Raw genomic sequence first — 25,657 nt, 5'->3', positions numbered from 1 at the left:
ACACACTTGGGTTGAATAAATATCCACATAATCTAGTAGAACATCTTTTCAGAAGAGTGGAGCTCTAACAGCAAATTTGGACTCAATATGGAACAGGATGTTCAAAGAGAAGCACATGACAACCTTATGGTCAGGTGTCCACAAACATTTGGTCATGTAAAGTGTGTAAGAGTTATTTCTGAGCCGAGTAACTCGTCTTTTCTTTCTTAAATATTCCAGATGTTTCTTAACCCTTGAGTGGTTTTAGAATTCTTGGAACGAGATGTTCAAAAAGAAGCATATACCGATCTTATGGTCAGGTGTCCACAAACTTTTGGCCCTATAGTATAGTGTATGTGTAAGCAAACAAAGTGCTCTAGAGTCTGAGATCTTCTCTGGAGCTTCACTTTTCCACGGTTCAGGTTTTACTTCTCGTTCTCTTTACATCTTTATTCTGTTTTTATTTGTTCAGATTTGCTAACACTTAAAAGATGTGAGTGATTATTCACCTCTGCACAGGTCACATGACACACCAGCAGCACTGTTCCAGGTGTTGAGGGAAATTCCAAAGACGAGTCCGACTTCTTTACAGTGTTTTTTTAAATCAGACCTGGGATATGGAAATGCTCTGTTTCATACGACACACAAACACCAGGTGGATGGGAAAGTACACACACACACACGTACAAACACGCACACACACGCACACACACACACACACACACACACACTCGCACGTATAGACAGAGCAACATATAGGTGTGTGCTCGTGTACGGTGTTTGGATGTTTGTTTTGTTGTTTGTGTGTGTTTGTTGAAACACTATTAATCATGTTTTTATTTATATATATATATATATATTTTGTACATTGGTTCTGAAGTGTGTTTCTCTGTTAGATCCAGCGGTGATTCATCCTCTGTCGAATCGGAACAGAACCAGTCTGTAAAGCCGGTGTTGTCTCGGGGTCTTATTTGAAACCCAGTCAGACTCAGTGCATGTCAGTCGTCTGTAAGGGACCGAGAACCTGCGTAAAGGTTCATTTGGAGCAGAACCGTTTGAGTGAATTCATTTTAATAGATAAAGAGGAAAGTGAAATAGGGGTTGATTTGGAATAGAACCCATCTGTAAAGCCGGTGCTGTCTCATTTGAATTGAAACACAGCCGGATATGTGGTCATTAGTAGATGAAAGGGAAGGTAACGTAGGGGATGATTGTAACAGAACCCATCTGTCAGGATCGATACTGACTAATTTCTTATTTGAAACACAGCCCGACTGAGTGCTGATCTGTAAGTAAAGGAGAACCTGATTAAGGGCTGATTTGGAATAGAAGTAGATCTGAATGCTGATTAGATCTTTATGTATGAACCAGCAGGGCCGTTTCCAGGACATTATATTAAGGTGGTTTGTACGAATAATAGGTGGGCAAACAGCGATAGTGATCAATAACAAAAGGACTTGTTATTCTGATTTTAATATGTTCAAACAGTGGTAGCTTACATGATGGTGAAGACACACCAGTTCCCAGGTCTCCAGCCTGGTCGCGTGCGCTACCAGGAAGGATTAAATAAACAGCATACATTACAGATAGCACTCTTTGTGTAATTAGATCATATCAGCCGGGATGCAAGTGTCGTTATAGAAATCGCTAACTGCCTGAACTGGTGCTGAACCAGCCAGGAGATGGATCTGTTTTGGGGCACATGTTGAGGAGCAGTGCTTGTGGAGGATAAACTGAAATTAGCTGAAGCCTCTGATGGAGCAACACGAACACACACAAACAACTGTGTGACTGATCTGCACAACCCGCACAACCCGGAATCAAACACACAATCGTACTGACTTCACTGACTCGACTTGACTTGATGTGCTAACAGCAGCATTGCTACAGACATATACAGTGCAAGGTTTACTTTTAGGCTTAAAAAAAATGCACCACACACGTCAAGTAGTAACAGTAGTTGAATGAAGTGTAATCAAATTTAATGTCGGTTAAATGAGCATTCATTAGCTGCTGCGCAACAACCACAAACTTTCAAAAACAGCCAGTATGAAGTATTGTAGTAAAAGTAGTGTGAGGCGAGTGATGAAAAACTATTCTGTGCTGCTGGGGCAGTGCTTTTTCGGTAGGTGTAGGGTGGGGCTTTGGGTAGGTGAAAGGTTGGGTAGGTGTAGGGTGGGGCTTTGGGTAGGTGTAGGGTGGGGCTTTGGGTAGGTGAAAGGTGGGGCTTTGGGAAGGTGTAGGCCGGGGCTTTGGGTAGGTATAGGGTAGTGCTTTGGGTAGGTGAAAGGTGGGGTTATGGAAAGGTGTAGACCGGGGCTTTGGGTAGGTGTAGGGCGTGGCTTTGGGTAGTTGTAGGTGGGGCTTTAAGTAAGTGTGGGGTGGGGCTTTATGTAGGTGTAGGGTGGAGCTTTGAGTAGCTGTGGGGTGGGGCTTTGGGTAGTTGTAGGGTGGGGCTTTGAGTAGGTGTGGGGTGGGGCTTTATCTAGGTGTAGGGTGGGGTTTTGTGCACAGTTACAGACTCATCATTGTTCATTGGCTGTAGGCTGCAACCCAATCAAAAGTTAGAAATAATGCTGGTATTTTCTGTTATTTTTCCCTTTGGCTAACATAACGAATGTGTTGGTTAAGCCCACCCCGGCTCACTGCTGCCACCGGCCCTGTGAACAGGTCTGTCAGGTTCAGTGCTGTTTTTCACCTCTCATCTCCTCTCCATGTAATTTTGCAACGCCTGATCAAACACAGCGAGGGTGAAATTGGCGTCGTCCTTAGTGATGCACATCGGCGGCTGGATGCGGAACGTCTATGAAAGAACAAAAGGGTTGGGAAAAGAATATATGAATTCTATTTTATCTATATATTCAATTCTGGTTTCTAATCGGCTGAAAAAGTATTGCTTTCATCACTTTATTGGACTTTAGCCATGGAAACATTTATACTGTCCTTACCTGTCCATAAATCCCTCCTTTGCCAATCAGCACTCCCATGTCCTTAATGTCCTCTAGAATCTCAGCCATATCTCCAGGAGGAAGAGGAGCTAGACTCGCCTTAAACAAATAAACACAGAGACTTAAAATATAAATATAAAGACTACTCTAATTAACAATATGGAAAAAAATTTCTCTCCTGACAAACACAGGAATTACACAAATCTCAATCTAATCGTATCACCTAAGTAAATACGTTCAAATGTGGAAAGAGTTAAATTAGCTATAAAACTCCTACTGTTACACAGCTACATAAAGTCAATGTAAAATTACAGTAAAGTCACAGTAAACCTTTAGAAAAGTTACACTGAATTTGGTATGAAGTTACAGTAAACTTACAGTAAAGTTAAAGTAAAGTCATGTTCCACAGTAAAGTTACAGGATATTAGTGTAATTCTAGAGTAGAATTACAGCAATTTTACAGCAAAGTAAAGCTGAAGTAGTTCGAGTAAAGTCAGAGTAAAGTTAATGCAAAGCTCTAGTAGTTCAAGATAAAATATATCTTTAGAATGCTAGAAAGAAAATGCTAAAGTTTGCGTTAATTTAGTGCATATTTTGAGTAACGTTTGAGTAAATTTGTAAACAGAAGTGACAAAGTGTATTTCTTCTACTAAACAGTTTCCTCACTGGAATGTTGATGATGCAGCTTATGATGTCAGCTGACACCTGCTTAATTTTTAACAGCAGTTTCATAAACAGGAAAAAAGGCTTAGCACATAAACACACACACACACACACACACACACACACACACACACACAGATTATGTAGAGTTTAGTTTTAACATCAACAATGAAGACTCCATAAATCTTACACCTCCACCTCCACACAGAGAACAACAGTCAAATTCTCCACCTGCAGTTAAAGACGGCAAATCTCCATTATTCTGCTGTCTGGTAAATAAGCAGGACATGTTAGCATGCTATAAACATCTTGCAGAAATGGAGTCTCACTTTGTCTTTAACCATCTCCATGCCGATGTGCAGTCCTTTCCCCCGGACGTCCCCGACTATCTCATACTTATCTCGCAGTTTGGCGAGTTCCTTCAGCAGATGTGTTCCAACTACAGCACAGTTCTCCTGTAGCTTGTCCTCTTTAATTGTCTGATCTCACACACACACACACACACATTTGGAAACTGCACAAGCTATGTCGATCAGATGTAGTGTACCATGTATGAATTCACACATGATGCGATAGAACATGCATTATATTATTATTATATTGTGTAAAGATTATTATCATTATTATTATTATTATTATTATTATTATTATTATTATTATTATTATTAATCTAATGTACTCACGTCCAGCACAGATGAGGCGATGCTGCAGGCGAGAGGGTTTCCACCATAAGTGTTGAAGTGAAGACCTTCAGCAAAGGTACGTGCAATTTCTGCAGAAACATCAAACTTTTATTAAAGTTCCAGTAAAGCGTTTTTGTAAAATGACAATAATTAGTAAAAATTTACAGTGAATAAGTGTAAAGTTACAATAAAGTTACAGTAACGATTATGTAAAGTTACAATTTTATCTTTACTGTAACTTTAGCAAGTTACAGTACAATTAAAATCACTGTAACTTGACAGTAAGGGTTCAATACAGATATATGAACAATGTAAAGTTACAGTACAGGTGTAATAAAATTACAGTTCAGTTTGTGTAAATTTTTCTTTTAACAAACTTGAACTCACCCTTGCTCGTCACCACAGCCCCCATAGGGAATCCGTTAGCGATCCCTTTAGCCATCGTCACGATGTCAGGAAGAACGTTGTGCGTCTGAAAACCCCAGTAGTGACTTCCTGTGCGTCCAAAACCGGTCTGAACCTGACGCACAAACAAAATGTCCCAATCAGATACTCTTTATATGATAAAAACACACAAAACACATGCAACAGAACACAGAACTAGTAAAAAGAATGACAAAGAAGAGAACACTGAAGAAGGCGAAAAAGTGTCACATCTGATTTACAAAACCAATCTGCAAAAAGTTGGGACACTGGGCAAAATGTAAATAAATACAGAATGCAATGATTTGCATATCTCATAAATCCCATATTCTATTCACAATTAAACAAAAAAAAACATAAACTGAGAATATGAATGAATATGAGAATAAATGAATTGAATATGCACCATTTTATAAAAAATAAATAAAACCAATTCAAATTTGATTACTGCAACATGTCTCAAAAAATTCAGGACAGGGCCATGTTTACTTCTGTGTAGCATCATGTCTTTGGTTTGTGTACATCTGGGAACTGAGGAGAACATTTGCTGAAGTTTTGGAAATGATATCACATTTGAGTCTGATACAGGATTTTAGCTGCTCAACAGTTCTGGGTTTCCTTTGTTGTATTTTTCATTTCATGAAGCGCCAAATGTTTTTAAATAGTGAAAGGTCTCGACTGCAGGCACGTGGACTCTAATACCAAGTCATGCTATTGTAATAGATGCAGTATGCAGTTAGAATTGTTTTGCTCAAATATGCAACACAACCCTCCCCATTTTTCCAGACACTGAGTGCATTGGCTTGTGCAACCCTAATGACTGGGTTGTAAATGCAAAAATACATGAAAATAATAAATGGAACAAGGTGAAGGTTTGTACCTCATCAGCTATGCATAGTCCACCTTTCTCTCTCACCAGCTTGTAGGCTTCTTTAAGGAAGTTCTTAGGGTACTGGACGGCTCCTCCGACTCCCTGTAAAGGACAAAGAATGAACAGAAGTGATGTATTGATGTGATGTTCTATTAATTTCCAAAGTGCTTCATTCCCTTTATACCAAAGCACTTTGCTAACAGTCTCTATCAGCGCTAATAAAACTAACAATCGCTGAAATCTCACCAAGACCTTCTTAAGTTACAACTCTACCTGAAGTGCTGAGACTGGACACTCCTTCTATAAATAAATCAGCATGAGCAGTTTAGTTTATCACTGCTAACCTGAAGGGGTTCTCCAAAGAAGGCAGCAATACGATTGGGTACGCTCGTAGCAAAAACTTCCTTGAGCTGCTCAATGTACTTGTCGTTGGCCTGACACTGACCTGCGACACAACACAACCATAATAACACAAAATTAACTTTAATAACATCTGCTTCACGTCACATAACACAAATAAATGTACAGGTTCGAATACACATTTCATGTATTTTTATATATAGAAAGAGGCCAAGCTGAACCCCTGGACAGTTTAGTGTTTCTTTTACTTGTATTAACTCGTGTGTGTCTTTATAAAGATCATATGTTACTCTGTGTAAGCACTAATATGACCTTCGTTTCTCAGTATGATGATGTCAGTCATGTGGTGAAACGCAACTCGTTTTTAAAATCCAGGAAGAACGTGAATTTCCTGAAACAAAGTTAATGTTTTACAATGTAATAAAATCCAACCTTGTACTAAAGTCCAAACCTTTTACTGACCTTATTTCTGACACCCATTTAACTATTAAACTTTCTATTAAAAAGATGGAAAAATATAAATACATAGTGTTTGGCCAAATATTGGAACATGTGACTTTACCAGCCTCATCTGGTTCTTCCCCAAAACACAAAGATGGAGGTACACGATTGTATAGGACGAATAGAACTAAAACTTGAACTAGGAGACCCAAACATGTTTCAGCATGATGATGCCCCTGTGCACAAAGCCAGCTCTGTGAAGATCTGCTTTCCATGGATTGGAGTGGAAGATCTCCTGCCATAGAGCTCCAACCCTATTGGACACCTTTGAGATTAATGTGAACACTGACTGCACCCCAGACCTCCTCACTTTCTCACCTACATCACTACCTGACTTTACTAACACCCTTTTATTTTATTTTATGCATTTTATTTCAACGTTTATTTATATTTTATCAACATTTATGAATTATATTTATTGTTTTAATTATTATTAATAATTACAGTAATCCCCCGTTTATCGCGGTGGTTACGTTCAAAACCGCCAAAAATGCTATTGTATGTAAACAGTACTGTACTGTATTACTGTATTAACAAAAATATCATGATTATTGATATTTTTATTAATACATTTCATCATTTCAACATAAAACTCCATAAAAACAATTCCCTAAAAGTGTTTTGGTCTCTGCGAGAGAGGGGAAAATCAGCCAAACTAATCAGTTATGTGGCAAATGCAATTCTGCAATAAACCGGGGCGCCAGATTCCAACCGTGGTAAAGCGGGAGATTACTGTATTACTATACTAGTAAGATAACTAGTAGATTATCAAAATTCTATATTGTTGTAAATATTTTCTAAATACATTTATGAATAAAATGTAATTTATTCATCATTTGTCATTATGTATAATAGTATATTAATTTATAAGAATATTACAAAAAACATTATTATTTATTTAATATAGAATATATATTATAGAATATATCTATAAATCTAAACATTATGTAATACATTTACATTGATATAATAATTATTGTAATAAATATATAATATATTTAAAAAATGCAAAATTTAAATAATGCCAATGATTAATTGCCCCCATTTTTATTGTGACCTTAACAGTGTGTGTGTGTGTGTGTGTGTGTGTGTGTGTGTGTGTGTGTGTATATTATAAAATTCTGGTGCCTATCTTTTTACACTTATTGTCCTAAAGCTGCAGCCTGCGGTGGAATATGTGTAGTTCACTGTGACCTGGTGAATTATTTTACTTTGCTAAAAAAACTGTTAATGTGAGCGTGAGAGTGAAACTTTACAACAACAGTCAGATCTTCTGGACTTTCAGGTCACTGAGTGCAGCGAGAAGTTTTAAAGTTAATGTGAACTGCAAGTTAACGCAATGTTTAAACTACTGTCCAGAGGTATTATTAACGTGTATGTGTGTGTGTGTGTGTGTGTGTGTGTGTGTGTGTGTGTGTGTGTGTACCAGGAGTGCAGCTGCACTCTCTGAGTGTCTGGACAGGTGAGTCTCTGCAGTGACTCCCACCCCACGGCCCCCTGAACACATCTGGACACATGGTCTGCAATAGAAATCGATTATTAGATTGAATCAAAAAGTGATGGACAGAAAGTTGAAGGTCACAGTTCCATAAGTTTGTACATACGTTACAGCAGCCCAGGCTGGAGGGCACGGGATATTTATATGCAGTGTTTGAGGTCAGACCCATCATTAGTGGACTTCCACCATGATAGGAACCTCTAGGGAAAAAAAAAAACCAATAGAAATGACTTTCTCAAAGTATTCTATAAAATATAATAACAGGATCTGCAGTGACCTCAGAGTGATGGCATCAAAGTTTCCTGTATGTAATCTCGCCATCAGCAGAGCTAGATCATTGGCTTCAGAGCCACTGTTAGTCAGATAGACTACCTGGAAAAACACACACACACACACACACACACACACACACACACACACACACACACACACACACAAAATAAAAGTCTCTATATTAGGTGAACATTTTGTGTATTAATGTAATGGGGACACAGCTTGGTGTGTGTGTGTGTGTGTGTGTGTGTGTGTGTGTGTGTGTGTGTGTGTGTGTGTGTGCGTGTTTGTGTGTGTGTACTTTTAGAGGTTCAGGCAAATGTGAAACGAGTTTCTCAGCATATTCCTGGATCTGAGGATAAACATAAATAGCTGAGGTGTGCCACAGATGCAGCAGCTGCTTTTGGGCAGCTTTCATTACTTTTCTGAAACACACACACACACACACACACACACACACACATTGCAAATCATCATGTGAAATGACAATTAACTAAGAAGAAATGTGAATAATAATTGGTTTTGCATATATGCAAATTTGATTTAAATCTCAGTGGGTGTGGCTACCTGCTGACCAAGTTTCAAGTCTCTAATACTTTCAGTTCGTTCTGCATGGTTTATTAAATGGATAAAAAGAAAACCAATGACCCCTACAGTATAAGTCTTTCACCAATTCATCCATTCCAGCTGAGCCTAATGTGAAATTCTAAAGATATATTTGTATTTTGGCTTCCTGTCCTGGGTCTTTGTTCACCAGAGTGAATTTGTTAAACATCTAAATCAGTAAAAGCTTACGGATTGCAGTGTCCCAGGCTGACGGTGGCGACCCCCGCAAACATGTCAAGATATCGCGATCCGTCCACATCCCACAGCCACTGCATGAAACCGCGATGAATAAAAAGTGGCTCCTTGTAATACGTCACCTTCATGGTCATGCCATTACAGTTCATCTTCCTGATCTCCAGCATCCGCTCCTTACTCATTCCCTACAGAGATGAACTCTCACATTAGCGAAAAACAAGACACTGTAACTGGAGACTCCTTCCATAAATGTTACATAAATTCAATACAAAAAAACAGCAACATCTGTATGTTTTAAACAGAGTCAGTGAGCTCTGCTGCTTTACCTGGTACGTCTCAGGGGTAAAATTACACGAGGGCATCTGGACCCTCAGGTTCTTCATCACCGCCTCATGACTCAGCAAACCTTAACAAGGAAATATCACAGTCCATTTCTAACACTATTTTGTCTTCAGGTTAATTTGATGAAATTTTTTCTAAATAATTCTTATATTTATGTAAATCAGTGTCTAATTATAGTAATAAAATGCTTTTAAAAAAATAGGTGTAATGTAATAAACAGTTCAATGTCAACACTCTTTTCTTCAATGTTTTATATAAAGTAGGATTTTTTGTTTTCTGTTTTATTTAATGGAAAATATAAGCAGAACGCTGGTAAAACAATTCATAATAAATAATAAAGTTTGTTTCCTAAATTCTCAGGACACAAATCGGCGAGTCAGCACCGAAAATCAATGAGTCATCAGTTTTACAGATTTACAGCAGAGTCGACTCTCAATTTATTAAAAAAAATATACTAATAGGGATTCGAATCATTTAGTAAGGAAGTGATTTTTTTTTTATCTCTTTTGAAGTTTGGTCTCTTGATGACACATTCGGCTGAATAATAAAGAAAGAGTCGGTCAAAAGAGTCGATTCGTTCCTGACATTTGAAATCAGAGAATCGACTCCTTTGACTAACTCTTTATTTATTATTCAGCTGAATGTGTTATTAAAAGATCATTTTCTCCACTCTGTGCTGCTTCTAAAGGAAATAACACACTTCTTTTAGGTGGTATATTACAACATTGTGTTATCAGTGTGACCTTAGGAACTGTGGTGAAATCTATTTACACTTGTTTATATATAAATATATTAGGGCTGTCAAAATTAATGCGTTAATATGCATTTATGTTTGACCTTTTTTTTTTAAATATATAAATAAATAAGAGCCACAATTAAAACCTTTTTCACGTTCCTTTCTTTACTCAGATATAAATAATTTTTATTTCTTAATTATTTGTTTCACTGATGCACCAAGTCTCAAATCAAGCATCAAAATCCACCATGATGCAACACATGTGGCAATTAAAACCGTCCGTGTGGAAACATAGAAAAAGTTAAATTTGGAGTCCTGATGATGTACGTAATTTAAAACACCATAATTAATTTTAAACATTTGCAAGAGTATTTTTACGAGGTTCCATGTAATCTGAAATGTAAACAGAAGTAATTGGGAACCTGCTATTGCAATGTTCTTTTTTTCATGTGTCTAATAGACATGAACAAGTTCTTTGAGAAACATCTATGACGTGTAAAATATTGTCTTTAATGCTCTGTGTTGAGTTATTTCACTACTAATAAACATACATTATGTTGATTAGAGTAGAAAAGTATAGAAAACCTGAAAAGTATCAATTTAAGGTACAATAAGAACAAATAAAAATGTGTGATTAAGTGGCGATTGATCACGAGACAGATTACTCGTGACAATAATGCGTTTAATCGCAATTAAATATTTTGATTGGATAACAGCCATATATATATATATATATATATAATCACATAACCAAACTAATAAATAGTCATGTATTATACTATATATTGCACAACACAGTGCCCAAGTAAAGTGATATTATTTTTGTCATAGTTAGATGAAGCATAGTAGTTAGTAGTTCAGTAGTTCAGTAGTTTAGTAGTTTAGTAGTTAGTAGTTTAGTAGTTAGTAGTTAGTAGTTAGTAGTTCAGTAGTTCAGTAGTTAGTAGTTAGTAGTTCAGTAGTTTAGTAGTTCAGTAGTTTAGTAGTTAGAAGTTCAGTAGTTTAGTAGTTAGTAGTTTGGTAGCTAGTAGTTCAGTGGTTTAGTAGTTAGTAGTTCAGTAGTTAGTAGTTAGTAGTTCAGTGGTTCAGTAGTTTAGCAGTTAGTAGTTAGTAGTTAGTAGTTCAGTAGTTTAGTAGTTAGTAGTTCAGTAGTTTAGTAGTTAGTAGTTCAGTAGTTCAGTAGTTTAGTAGTTAGTAGTTCATTAGTAGTTTAGTAGTTAGTAGTTCAGTAGTTTAGTAGTTAGTAGTTAGTAGTTCAGTAGTTTAGTAGTTAGTAGTTTAGTAGTTTAGTAGTTCAGTAGTTCGGTAGTTTAGTAGTTTAGTAGTTAGTAGTCAGTAGTTCAGTAGTTAGTAGTTTAGTAGTTAGTAGTTTAGTAGTTCAGTAGTTCAGTAGTTTAGTAGTTAGTAGTTAGTAGTTTAATATGCAGTTTGGCAGTGAAATCTCTTTTATTTACTCTGTTAAAATTGTACAAACTCTGATATCATGTTGCTGAGAAATTCTCTGACGTAACATTTAGATCCATCTGAAGTTCAAATTGAAGGGACTTCAACATAAAAACACTCACCGCTCTGTCGGTGGAGTCGGAACACTGAACCGACTCGGTGTCCGGATCTCCTGGACCACAACGGCGCCTTCACCCGGGCGAAGATGTTATACATGCTTTAGAAGTAATCTCAACAGCTTTCTCAGTGAGGAAATGTGAGTATATGTTCTGTTAAACAGAATGGGTGGAGAAAAGTCCACTAATGATAAACAGGAGGAAAAAAGCTGTTCCAAAGGTGAAGAACCATCCAGACACCGGCTGGGGTGTTAAAGAGGCGACAGACCCTTTAGCTGTTTAAACTGGGACTGATCTGAAAATGAACACACACAGACATACACACACTTCTATTGTATCATAAAATAATGTTCTGTAGAACTTACAAAATCAAAAATTCATGCCGTGTTTCTGCTTCATCCAAATGTAGTAGATCAGATCTGTCTGGTGTCTGAATTTAGCTTTCTCTTATTTTGTGACATGTAATAGACACTCACAGGCAACCAGTTTAGCTTCATGGCTAAATGATCACACAGTCAGTTGGCATGTACACTGAACCCGATCTACGTTCCTCCAGTCACTGAATCCTTTCCGTCATTTGCTCCTCTCTCACATTTAGCAAGTGGGTGTTTGAATCGGTCATGAGTGGGATTCTTTTCTCCTGTTCATCAGGTCAGTGACTCTTTCAGTCTCTGGGTCAGTGTTTAAATCAACAAACCCCCTTTTTTTGGCACCAAAATTCTCTCATCTGTCCTTCATCAGGTTAGTGTTCAAATCAAAAGTCTTTTGGCTATAACTGAGATTCATTCTTTCTCGTCCAGCAGGTCGGAAAATCAGAACCTTTCTGTCCTCACTGGGATCTGATCTTCTGTCTTTCAGCAGGTCTGATTTCAATCAAATAAAAAAGTTGTGAGGAAAGGGCACTCAAAACAGTTCAGAACAATTGGTTTTTATTAACTTTTGTGTTCCTTCCTGTACAATTTACACAAATTTCAAATCCCCAGGAAAATCTTAATCCATGGAAATACACAAAATTGCAGGAAAGCCCAGGGTGATGTGATGATGTTCATATTGCTATTTCTGCTGGAGATGATGTCTGTTGCTTCAGTAACAACATTCATTCTCTCTGTATGAGATCCTGTGTGTGATGCAGCGCTCTGTTCTACTGCACTTCTCTATAATACTGATGGTTTCTATAGACGTGGCATCATTATGATGGTATTTAGATGTGGATTGATTCAGGAAGAACACCGCTGAAGGCCTGGAGGTGAAATACACGGCCAGATACTGCAGTAAGTGCATTCCCTATCCAAGCTGAATATTTTCAGCATTTACCTGAACAATTTAAATTTGAGTCACTGAAAAGACTCAAAACGTTAATGTCTACTTGTAATTTATCGTTAAAAACAAGAAGAAAACACATTGTAAAATGCTGACTGTTTTGTGTGTGTATATATATATATATGCTGTATATTAGGGCTGTCAATTTAAATATTTAATCGCATGATTGTCAATTAAGCTGCACAATAACTACTATAAAGTATATCCAAGTTTTATTTCTATAATGTTGTCACTTGAGAAAATACTAAAATGCTTGCTGTGAGGGGTGCACTTAATTTTGTTAGATACTGTACATTCATTTATTTATTTATTTATTATTCATATATTTACATCAGTGAAAATAATCCACAACATCGTAGCAGTCACAGAGATTCTTCATTCGTCATTCTACATCATAAACAGTGCAGTTTATGCTCCAATTAAGATCCTCTGACCAACGCTGTCAGAAAGAGGATCGAGGCCTTGGCGAGCAAAAAGCAGCAGGAAAATACACACAGCAATAAAAATGACCACAGTGAGATAAAGCAGAATTTTGAAGTTCGGAAGAAATCAGTGTGGTGATCGGATCAGCTTCAGGTATTCGTCTCAGTGATCAAAGAAATCTAATGATTTCCTGTGTACAATCCATACAAACATCTGGAACCCTGCATTTTTATTATTTTTATTCAACTGAGTTGATTTTGTGTTTCAAAGCAACATTAATAATTCACTTTCTTAATCTGTTAATAAATGATTAACTGTGAGTTCAAACATTACAGTCAAAATGCTGGAGCTTTACATGTGAACACATACACACCACATCTCCACACCACATCTGTACACATCAGTACACATCTCCATACCACATCAGTACACATCTCCATACCACATCTGTACACATCAGTACACATCTCCATACCACATCAGTACACATCTCCATATCACATCAGTACACATCTCCATACCACATCTGTACACATCAGTACTCATCAGTACACATCTCCATACCACATCTGTACACATCAGTACTCATCAGTACACATATCCATACCATATCTGTACACATCAGTACACATCTCCATACCACATCAGTACACATCTCCATATCACATCAGTACACATCTCCATACCACATCTGTACACATCAGTACACATCTCCATACCACATCAGTACACATCTCCATACCACATCTGTACACATCAGTACACATCTCCATACCACATCTGTACACATCAGTACTCATCAGTACACATCTCCATACCACATCTGTACACATCAGTACACATCTCCATACCACATCAGTACACATCTCCATACTACATCTGTACACATCAGTACTCATCAGTACACATCTCCATACCACATCTGTACCCATCAGTACACAAATCCATACTACATCTGTATACATCAGTACTCATCAGTACACATCTCCATACCACATCTGTACCCATCAGTACACAAATCCATACTACATCTGTACACATCAGTACTCATCAGTACACATCTCCATACCACATCTGTACCCATCAGTACACAAATCCATACTACATCTGTACACATCAGTACTCATCAGTACACATCTCCATACCACATCTGTACCCATCAGTACACATCCATACCACATCTGTACACATCAGTACTCATCAGTACACATCTCCATACCACATCTGTACCCATCAGTACACATCCATACTACATCTGTACACATCAGTACTCATCAGTACACATCTCCATACCACATCTGTACCCATCAGTACACAAATCCATACTACATCTGTACACATCAGTACTCATCAGTACACATCTCCATACCACATCTGTACCCATCAGTACACAAATCCATACTACATCTGTACACATCAGTACTCATCAGTACACATCTCCATACCACATCTGTACCCATCAGTACACAAATCCATACTACATCTGTATACATCAGTACTCATCAGTACACATCTCCATACCACATCTGTACCCATCAGTACACAAATCCATACTACATCTGTACACATCAGTACTCATCAGTACACATCTCCATACCACATCTGTACCCATCAGTACACAAATCCATACTACATCTGTACACATCAGTACTCATCAGTACACATCTCCATACCACATCTGTACCCATCAGTACACAAATCCATACTACATCTGTATACATCAGTACTCATGAGTACACATCTCCATATCACTTCAGTACACATCTCCATACCACATGTGTACACATAAGTACACATCAGTACTAATCAGTACACATCTCCATACCACATCTGTACACATCAGTACACATCAGTACTCGTCAGTACACATCTTCATACCACATCTGTACACATCAGTACACATCTTCATACCACATCTATACACATCAGTACACATATCCATACCACATCTGTACACATCAGTAAACATCACTACTCATCTCCATACCACATAATTTAAAATATATAATAATAATAATAATAATAATAATAATAATAATAATAGTAATAATAATAATAATAATATTAATAATAGTAATAATAATAATAATAATAGTAATAATAATAATAATAATAATAGTAATAATAATATTAATAATAATAATAATAATAATATTAATAAAATACGATTTCAAAATACAAAGTTAAAATAAAATACTCCAATTTCTTTTCAATTAATTTTTTTTTTTTACAAAAATATATTTTTTACATTAAGTTTTACATTAATATTAGATTTCTTGTTTCCAAATAAAGCAGTCAATTTTTTTTTTAATTATAGAAAAATCATATTTGGTGATAGATATCTAAATGTCTCGATTTATTGAGATTTGTGCGAAAAAATTATTGCGTTTACAAAATCAAGAGACGTCTACAGCAGTGTTGAAGTGAAGAAAAAAGAGAAGAAAAAAGTTGTTTTTAAAAAAATTTACCTTAAAAAAGAAAAGAAAAACATCATAAAACTGGGGGTGTTTCACCATATAAAAATTCAGAGTTCAGAGTAAAACTTTTTTATTTGTTATAAAAATAAAGGAGGCATTAAACTTTTCCACAGAATCAAAAGGATTTGATGATCTTGAGATCACTGAAATATGGAAATGTTGCTGTGCTGCAGCAGTTCTAGAGAATGTTAAGGAAATTCTTTGTGTGATTTGACCTCGATCAGAAATAAAAAACATAAAACATTCAAACACAGATGTGGTTATTCCAGTGCAAATCACAATCATTCCATAAGCTGGAACCCAAACCCACAGTGATTCAGGTGCATTAAGTGCCTCATGTTAGTGGGTTCTGAAGTTCTGATCCATTCAATTTGAAATGAGAATTTTTTTACCAGTAGATGAAGCAGAACAGCATCAAATGAAGTGCATCATTTGCATTTAACTAAAAATAATAATTATACAAAATGTCAGAACTTCAGAACATTTCCACAAGATTATGAAAAAAAATAAACAAATATCAACCGTATAATTTTTTTTTTTTGCTGTTTTTTTTTATCCGCTTGTGTACCTCATCTTGAACTTATCAAAATTTGATTTTAAGCTCCGCCCATTTTTCTGATACTGTTAAACATTTTCACTGAACAATAATTTAAGTTGGAGAGGAAGATCTCCTGCTACAGAGCTCCAACTCTATTAAGCAATGAATGTGAATGTTTACTGCACCCCAGACCTCCTCACCTCACCTACATCCGTACCTGACTTTAATAACACCTTTAAAGCTCAAATCTTCACAAAATCTCGTGGAACATCTTCCCAGAAGAGTGGAGCTCTTACAGCAAATAGAGACCAAATGTGAAATGGGATGTTCAAAAAGAAGCACATAGCAATCTTATAATCAGTGTCCACAAACTTTTGGCAATATAGTGTAGAATCAGAATTGTATCATATTTGTTGTGTAAATAAATTTACATTAATGAAAAGGTTCAAATAAAAAAGTACATTTATGAGTTGATAACAGCAACAAATAACTGGTAAAGATTAACTGATAACTGACAGAACAAAAAAATCCCAAATCAGAAAACACCCCGCTAACAGATTAAAGTATAAAACTATATAAAAATATATAATAATCAAAGTCGCTCAAACGTTGTTTAGATGGTCACCTTCTGCATGCTCTGAAAGAGAACATTGGATTTGAGAATTCATTCTGTGTCTCTTGAGGAAAACTCCTCGAAACCCGGCAGAAACCTGAAGACGCACTTCAAGAGCTTTGGGTCTGAAGCACATTCTGATTATCTTCTCAGATCCTTCTGAGAATGTTCAGAACCACTGATGGCACCTGGATTTAGATTTCCTGTTCCAGGATTGCTTTTGTCCCTGTCATTTTGGAAATCCTAACCCTAGGAGATCATCGTGGTCGAGTCAACGTATCCGTTCCCCAGATCCATTATGGAGGATGAGGACAGGATGGCGTTGGCTTTACACGATTGATGGTTCTCCTGCTGAAGTGTTGGCGCTTGGCAATCCATGGTGTGCTGCGATTCTCTGCTCAGATTCCTTTGCAGGAGCAGGAGATTATCCGAGATCACATCCTGCACCTTACTATAATTCTCACCAGAGGATGAGTCTCTGAGCTCCTGATTTCGCTCCTCGTAGTCAGTAAATGGTTGGACGTGGAGAACGTTCTCCTGGTCCACCGTCTGGACTTCGACGTATTCCGTGGTTTGATATTCTGTGGCCCCGGGCTCCACTGCATCCGTGCTGTCAGACCGAGAATGTCCGCATAATCTGGGTTTTTCCAGATGCTCTCCTAGACGATTTTCAGGAGTTCTCCAGATTTGGACGGATGAAGAGATGCACAAAATCTCTGGAACGTTGTGATAGGTACATTTGGAGTCTTGTGCCTGCTGTAAATAAAGATCCTGCTGATAATAGTGATGTTCAGGATGTAAAGGTGATGAGAAGACGTTATTCCAGATCTGTGGATTTCCTTCTTTTTTGATCGGATAACAGGGTTCCATGGATACCCATCCTGTCTGGCTGGCTCCGCCCACATTCCTTCCCTCTGTGCTCTTGTCTATCAGCAGGGTTCGGCTGTCGCAGCTTCCGCGACCTGAATCGCCATCCGACGATGTGCTCATGGACTTCACTGATGCGACTGGAGGAACTTTGGAGTCCATAATCATGTCGAGATTCTCGTCATCGTCATTAACCTCTAGATAATCGACGAGCAGCTCCTCGTAGTGCGTCGGCGGGAAACTGTGGATCACCAGCGCGTTAAACACTTCCTCTGATTTCCCGCTCTGTCATGAAGAAAGGAGGAGTAATGATGAATTAAACAACTAACTATCTGATACTTCAGTAAATCATTAATTCATTAATTAGCAGTTAGAACTTGTAGATTAATAATCAGCCAATAGGAATTTGTGTGTGTGTGGGGGAGTTAATGAGCTATGGCTGAGATTATACAGTTCATTATACAGCTGTGTATCAATAATGAACTTGTAATTAGAGTTAATGAGCTGATTAATTAATTAATTAACAAATTAAATAAATGAAGAGTTTGAACAGATCATGAACACAACAGCATGTAGAATTATTATTATATTGGTTCTGTGTGTGTGTGTGTGTGTGTGTGTGTGTGTGTGTGTGTGTGTGTGTGTGTGTTACTTTGAGCAGCTGTTGATCAAAGCCTTTGATTTTGGGGCCAGGAACAGGAGGCAGCAGGCAGTGCTTCAAACTAAACACAAAAAATTGTTTTCAAATCACTTTTTATTTATTAAAAAATCTGAATCAGAGTCTGAAGCCACACCTTCTTACTGAGACTCACCTCTTCCGCTTAAGGTTTATGGTCCAGGTGAGGATGAGGAGGACGAAGGCTGAGATAACCCCCACCAGGATCCACACGGATCGCTCCTTGTCCAAGTCTGTAAAACAAATAAATAATACATTTAAATACATTACTTTTTTTATCAAACAGTACAATATACAGTGTGTGTGTGTGTGTGTGTGTGTGTGTGTGTGTGTGTGTGCGTGCGTGCGTGCGTGCGTGCGTGCGTGTGTGTGTGTGGGTGTAAACAGTTTGCGGTGAGCAGGTGCACGGTGACCTCAGTCAGTGTGAAAGTAGGCAATAAACCCTGATAAAATAAAACAGAAGGTCAGATCAGATCACATCAGAGGGGATTAGACACTGCGCAGATAGAATCAGTCTGTCTGTGCATGTGGCTTATATTGTGTAAAATGTAAATGGTAAAAGGTGTGTGTGTGTGTGTGTGTGTGTGTGTGTGTGCATTCGGCAGATGCTCTTCTGCAGCGACAATTATCTTATTTATACATCTGAGCAGGTGAAGGTTAAGGGCCTCACTCAGGGGCCCAGCAGTGGCAGCTTGGTTTTGCTGTGATTTGAACCATTGACCAAGATCTTACACAAAGAGCTACCACGTCCCCTAGTGGCGCTTGAACATCAAGTTTAATAATACAGTGTTATATCAGTAGACTTTTCCCTCAGCTTTGAGGTGTTCGAGTCAGTGCTGTTTACAGCAGACGTTCTTCTGCATCTCTAAAGCTGACTTCATGCCGGTTCGATCCTTAATCGATCCCTAATTGATGCTCATTATGCAAATATTTTGTATCTGATTCTCGGGTAAATATCAGCTTTTAGACGGTATAATGTATAATGTGTATAATGTAATTGACTCAAAGGTTTTTACAAAACAGATGTCATGCTCAATACAGGAGCAGAACTGATGATGTTCTCTTACACTCAGGCATTTGTGCGTAAACGGGATTGGTCCATTCGCTCCAGAAGCCATGATCCGGTTTACAGCGAACCTGCACCATATACTCTTTCCCTGAGAGCAGGCTGAACAGGTTGTAGTTTTTCTGCATACCGGCGTCGTACTCCTGCACACACACACACACACACACACACACACACACACACACACAAAACCACATCACCTCCAGTTTAGCATCATTCAAGCATCAGTATCAAACAAAGCTTCAAGTCTAAATGCACCTCAGGTTTGAGAATAACGCAGCATGTGTGTAGACACCAAAGTCTGGAGACTCTCTGAGTAAACTAAGTGATAATTCAGCATGTGGAGGTGAAGAAGGTCCTGAGGTGAAGCAGAGAGCTTTATAACGATGTAAGGTCTCCCACCAAGCCGTGGATAATCACCTTCTACCCCACACAGATAAACTAGTGGCAGAAGATTACAGTCATTTGAGCCATGTCTCCACTTATAATGAAGCTGTTGGAGTTTAACTCCTGGTGCTGTTTCTCGTTCTATTTCTCATTTAAAATCCCCACATTCAACATAGACGTTCCATCACATGCAAACCTCCTTAATGGTCATTAGGGAATGTCTACAACAGCTGTAACTGGATGTTACTATGGTAACAGTAATTTCCCCTGGACCCACCTGCCAGGTGTCTCCTTTGGCCAGTTTAACGCGGAGCTGGTAGATGAGCGTGATCCAGCCCGAGCGAGTGTCTGCAGATTGCGGCTTCTCCCACGTCACATGCAGGAACGGAGTTTTAATGTCACCATCATCCAACACCTCCACGTTCACACTCTCAGGAGTGTTGGGCTGAACTGCAGAGAGGGGGGGCATGTTAATGAAACTTAAAAAACTGAACTGAGAAGAGAAGAGAAGAGAAGAGAAGAGAAGAGAAGAGAAGAGAAGAGAAGAGAAGAGAAGAGAAGAGAGAGAAGAGAAGAGAAGAGAAGAGAAGAGAAGAGAAGAGAAGAGAAGAGAAGAGAAGAGAAGATATATATATATATATGAAAGACAAATGATAAAAAGTTAAATTAAAAAAGAACATATAAAAGAAAAATAGAAAGAGAGAAAGAAAAAAGGAAGGAAAAGTTGACTAAATGCTGAAATGCTACAAAGAGAATTAAAAAAATCTATGTACTTTTTTTCCAATTATTTACATATTTAAATTATTATAAGCAGCAATTTTAATAAAAAATATTTTTATTATTATTTATTATATACATTATATATATTTATTTATTTACATTTATTGATTTTTTTCTTAATTTATTTCTTAATTTATATTGATTTATTTATTCTCTCCACTTTTCCTCCTCTCCTCCACTCATCCTCACTTCCTCCTCTCCACTTTTCCTCCTCTCCTCCACTCATCCTCACTTCCTCCTCTCCTCATCCTACTTGTTTCTGTTCCTTCTGGTTTATATTTTAGAAAGTGTTTTATTTATGAGCTATTTATTCGTTTTAAAAGATTTAACATGTTCATATTTGTTTGTAATTTATTTGTAGTATACATGAGAGATGAAATGGGGGTGATGAAGATGAAGGCGTACCGATGTAGGCCACGTCCACCACGGTGGTCTCTGAAGTGCTCGTGCCCGCCGGGTTTTTGGCCTCCACGGTGATGTAATAATACTCCCAGAGAATCGTGTCGCTCCTGTTGAAGAAACACGAGTTCGGGCCGGCTGTTTTATAATCCGGACACTCAGACACCGTCTTCGATCTGCAGAAGAATGAGAGAGAGAGAGAGAGAGAGAGAGAGAGAGAGAGAGAGAGAGAGAGAGAGAGAGAGAGATTAATAAATAAAGTAAAAGAGTTGCAGAGAAGCGGCAGAAAAAAAGTTAAACAATGACCATCATGGAGATGACCTTCATCGCAATCATCTCCAATCCTGCACTTCTTTCTAAACTCCTTCTCTAAGAAAACAAGGACATGGAAATCCTGATCCTGAGAACTCCAAACTCATACTGTTCCACAAATACTACCGAGACATTAAACATCATCATGGAAGCATGTTGGGGGACAGAGTCATCACAAAGACGTCTGTAATAAAACATCTCTGATATCTTTTATAGCTTTCAGAAAATTCTGTCTGAATTGAAAATGGAGTGAAGGATTAAAGGAGATGAACAGGGTGGTATAGATGAGTGAAGTGGATCTCCTCACCCTTCCCGGTGGAAGAACAGAGCGTATGTGGTGTTCAGATCTCCATCATCACCAGGTTCCCACCAACATGTGAACGTTTCTTTCTCAGGTGAGCGACAACTGATGAGTCGGGGTTGAGCAGGAGTTTGGAGACCTTCTGAGGAGGAAAAGAAAAATAAGGTGAAGGGAGAAAAAACATAGCAGGAATATGTGATGAGAGGAGGAGAAGATGGAGAAGAGGTGAAGATTAAGAAAAAATGGGACGAGGAAAAATGGATGGAAAATGAAGAGAAAGAGGAGATGCATGAGGAGAAAAAGGAGGAAAAGAGGAAGAGATGGAAAAGGAATGGAAAAAGTGGTGCAGGTGTTGGAGAAAAAAACAAAGATGTGGAAGGAAAATGGAGAAAGAAGAGAGGTAATGAAGGTAGAAAAGATGAAGAGAGATACAAAAATGTGTGAACATTATACACCTGTATCTTCACTATGTGGACAAAAGATTGTGGACAAATGACCATAAAATAGACATGTGCTTTTTTTTACCATCCCATTCCACATTTAGCTCCTACTTTCTGTTATAATGAGCATCTTGAGAAGATGTTCCACTAGATCTTTTGGAGATCTGTTGAGATTCATTCACCCACAATGGTGTTAGTAAAGTCAGGTACTGATGTAGGTGAGGTGAGGAGGCCTGGGGTGCAGTTTAACAGGAGGAGGAGATCTTCCACTCCAACCCATTTAAAGCAGATCTTCATGGATCTGGCTTTGTGCACAGGAGCATTGTCAGGATGGAACAGGTTCGGGGTCTTCTAGTTCAAGTGAAGAGAAAATTTCATGCTGCTGCATCCAAAGACGTCTGATACAATTGTGTGCGTCCACGTTTGTGGTAGCAGTTTGGAGAAGAACCACATATGGCTGGAAAGGTCAGGTGTCCCAATACTTTTATCCATACAATGTGAATGAAATAATAAAATCTTCTTTTCCGTACGTACCAACCACTGACGAGGAGAAGACCAGGATCAAAACCACAATCTGCCTGGAAACGAGTCTCATCATGGAAAAGAATTCCTGGAGAAACAAATCGAAAGAAAGAGACAATAGACTGAGTATAAATGAGAAGAAAGAGACACAGGTGAGCGACAGCATGTATTTATTGTTGCTATAACCAGTGGTGAACAGTAATGAAGTAAATGTAATTCGTTACTGTACTTAAGTCGCTTTTTCGCGTATCTGAACTTTACTCAAGTGTTTCTATTTGGAAATATTTTACTTCACTACAATTCAAATTAAATATTTCACTTTTTATTCATCCACATGCAGTGAAATCAGTCGTTCCTTTATTCACGAGGATAAAAACGCCACTGGTCAAACACGCAGCAAGTCACCAGTCACTTTGAATGTAAACACCTTCCTTGATTATTTTTCTGTAGCTACACAATAGAACATGTTTTATTCCTCATATAAAAGTTTGGTTTTATTAGTACGAGTTGAGAGTCGGAGGTTTGAGTAACGCCTATAAATCTGCAGGTTATTGTTCACTCAGAGACACGACGTCAAACAGATTTTACAGTAAGAGGAAGATCAGAGTCAAGCGTTTTAATGTTTAGTTGCGTTTTATGATGAACCTCTGAGGGAGGACCCCAGGCTCATAAAAGCCGTCATAAAGTTATGGATTCTTCTGATTTTCCCATGAGATCAAATCGATCACAAACCGCTGGTGTTCATGAGAAGGTTTGACAACATTATCATCATCGTCGTCATTAAAAACACAAATGTTTTCGACCTATGACTGATTTTATCATTAGGTTTCAGATCTACAACTGATTTAATTACAGTGGAAATAAAACATAAAGAAAATGTGACAAGAGGAAAAATCTTTTTTATTAATTAAATAATAACAATATTAATAATAATAATAATAATTACAAAAACAACAACAATAACAATAATAAAACAATAATAATAATAATTAAAAACAATAATAATAATAATAAAACAATAATAATAATAATAATGATAAATAATAATAATGATAATAATAATAATAATAAAAAACAACAATAATAATAATAATAATAATAATACATTTATATATATTTTTTTCTTCTAATTTAATTCTCATTTTTCAGTTTATTTTGTGACTTAAGCGAACGTCTGAACTGTACAGTTACTGACTGAATGACTTCCAGCGTTATTTCAGGAATTTTGGGAAGCAGGTGAATAAACGGACTGCTGCTGTTCTCAGTGTGTGTGAATGTGATGTGTGAAAGTGTAACAGCGTGGTGATGAACTGAACGTCTGCTGCTCTTCACACTGCGGGTTTTATCTCCTCGCTGATCTCACTATCGCTGCATTCATCTCATTACGCAACTCAGAGGATCTCCGCTTACGACAACATTACGCAACGTGGAGAACGCTAAGCTTCTTAATCCTCGAGCGCTAACGAACTAACGCTGACGCTTATGCTAAAATAACTCTTCCTCCTCCTACTTCAACTCTTCATCCTCTTTCCTGTTCTGTCCATCATGATCAGTGAAGAATAAGAATAAAATATTTAGAAATAATCAACATGAAAAGCTTCTTCAGGCTTTTTTTTTCTTCAGACTTCATCCTCCAATCCCTCCATCGCTTCAATCCCCCGGTCCAGCTTTCCAATCTTTCCATCTCTCAATCCCCCTCAGGAGTCCATCTCTCCATCAGTCCATCCTTCCCTTCATAAATCCGTCTGTCTATCCCTCAATCCCCCATCAGTTCATCAGTCCATCCCTCAATCCCATTTATAGATCCATCAATCCATCCTTCAGTCCCTCCATTAGTCCATCCTTTCATTCATTGATAGATCCAATAGTCAATCCCTCAATTTCTCCACTGGTCCATAAATCCATCTGTTAATCCTTTATAAATCAATAAGTCGGTCTCTTAATCCCTCCATCACTCCATCTTCCCATTCATTCATACATCCATCAGTCCATCCCTCAATCCCTTCAAAAATCCTTCCTTCTATCCAGCAGTCCTTCTATCAACCCATCCCTTTATCAGTCCATCCGTTAGTCTCTTTATAAATTAATCACTCTATTCCTCAATCCCTCCATCAGTCCATCTCTTTCCAAGTCCATCCTTCAGACCATCTATTATTCCCTCTATAAAGTCCATCCTTTAGATTCCCAACTATTTCATATCTCCAACAGTCCATCTCTCCATCATGGTTTTTCTCAGTCCTTTTCTCAGTCTAGTTGTCCATCAGTACATCCCTCCATCCTTCATTCCATTGCTTAGTCTATCTATAAATCCATCAGTCCATCTTTCAGTGCAAAGCAAATGTTCTTTAGAGATTTGTAATGTGTTGTACTTTTCATCCCTTTAGAGTTGCATTTAATGTTCATGAAACAACTTCCTGTTAATGTTCTCACGTTCTTCTCCTTTATATCTGTAAAAAAGATCTATTCTGTGGGGAACCTGGCTGTTTGCATAAATATTATTAAACCTTGTGCAGGTCTACAGTTTTGTCTCTAGTGTCCTTAGACAGCTCTTTGGACTTGGCCATAGTGGAGATGATGGAGTCTGAATGATTGAGTGTGTGGACAGAGTGTGTGTCTTTTATACAGGTAACCAGTTCAAACAGGTGAAGTTATTACAGGTAATGAGTGGAGGACAGGAGGCTTCTTAAAGGCAAACTAACAGGTCTGTGAGAGACAGAATTCCTGCTGGTGGGTTGGTGATCAAAAACTTATTTCATCCAATAAAGCGGAAATTAATTATTAAAAATTTATACAACGTGATTTTCTGGATATTTTTTAGATTCTGTCTCTCACATGTGAAAACTACAGATCTCTACATTCAACCTCATGTTAAACATTCTTCTGAAACTCAACCCATGAA

The 25,657-nt window shown here is 37.7% G+C and overlaps 2 protein-coding genes and 1 long non-coding RNA gene across 4 annotated transcripts in view; 1 reads left to right on the top strand and 2 right to left on the bottom strand.

The window, feature by feature from the left end:
* Window positions 1–1,939: 1,939 nt before the first annotated feature.
* On the bottom strand, window positions 1,940–12,193 carry agxt2 (alanine--glyoxylate aminotransferase 2). Its single transcript, XM_046868623.1, has 15 exons — window positions 12,114–12,193; window positions 11,644–11,932; window positions 9,327–9,406; window positions 8,995–9,185; window positions 8,501–8,624; window positions 8,204–8,298; window positions 8,033–8,126; window positions 7,855–7,948; window positions 5,912–6,012; window positions 5,577–5,669; window positions 4,661–4,793; window positions 4,274–4,362; window positions 3,920–4,069; window positions 2,928–3,026; window positions 1,940–2,782 (listed from the first exon to the last, which is right to left on the bottom strand). The coding sequence occupies exons 2-15, from the start codon at window positions 11,735–11,737 to the stop codon at window positions 2,681–2,683; spliced, it is 1,539 nt and encodes a 512-aa protein (XP_046724579.1). The 5' UTR covers window positions 11,738–11,932; window positions 12,114–12,193; the 3' UTR covers window positions 1,940–2,680.
* Window positions 11,705–14,059, top strand: LOC124398430. Its single transcript, XR_006928060.1, has 3 exons — window positions 11,705–11,777; window positions 12,236–12,908; window positions 13,293–14,059. It is a non-coding gene; the product is annotated as an uncharacterized LOC124398430 (long non-coding RNA).
* A 2,631-nt stretch (window positions 14,060–16,690) lies between these two features.
* The window catches only part of prlra (prolactin receptor a), a 12,551-nt gene continuing 3,584 nt past the window's right edge, over window positions 16,691–25,657 (bottom strand). The window contains exons 2-9 of one of the 2 annotated variants that reach the window (XM_046867080.1): window positions 22,771–22,846; window positions 21,803–21,935; window positions 21,190–21,359; window positions 20,282–20,454; window positions 19,619–19,760; window positions 18,688–18,784; window positions 18,528–18,597; window positions 16,691–18,160 (exon numbers count right to left, since the gene is read on the bottom strand). In XM_046867080.1, the coding sequence (XP_046723036.1) occupies window positions 17,258–18,160; window positions 18,528–18,597; window positions 18,688–18,784; window positions 19,619–19,760; window positions 20,282–20,454; window positions 21,190–21,359; window positions 21,803–21,935; window positions 22,771–22,834 (1,752 nt within the window). In that variant the 5' untranslated portion in view covers window positions 22,835–22,846 and the 3' untranslated portion in view covers window positions 16,691–17,257. Of the gene's footprint in view, window positions 18,161–18,527; window positions 18,598–18,687; window positions 18,785–19,618; window positions 19,761–20,281; window positions 20,455–21,189; window positions 21,360–21,802; window positions 21,939–22,770; window positions 22,847–25,657 lie in introns of both variants that reach the window. The other variant, XM_046867079.1, reaches the window with a different exon arrangement.

Source organism: Silurus meridionalis, chromosome 15 (assembly GCF_014805685.1).
Source record: "Silurus meridionalis isolate SWU-2019-XX chromosome 15, ASM1480568v1, whole genome shotgun sequence".
Lineage (NCBI taxonomy): Eukaryota > Metazoa > Chordata > Actinopteri > Siluriformes > Siluridae > Silurus > Silurus meridionalis.
Note: the sequence above shows the minus strand (reverse complement) of the source record. Positions and strands in the feature narration are given on the sequence as shown.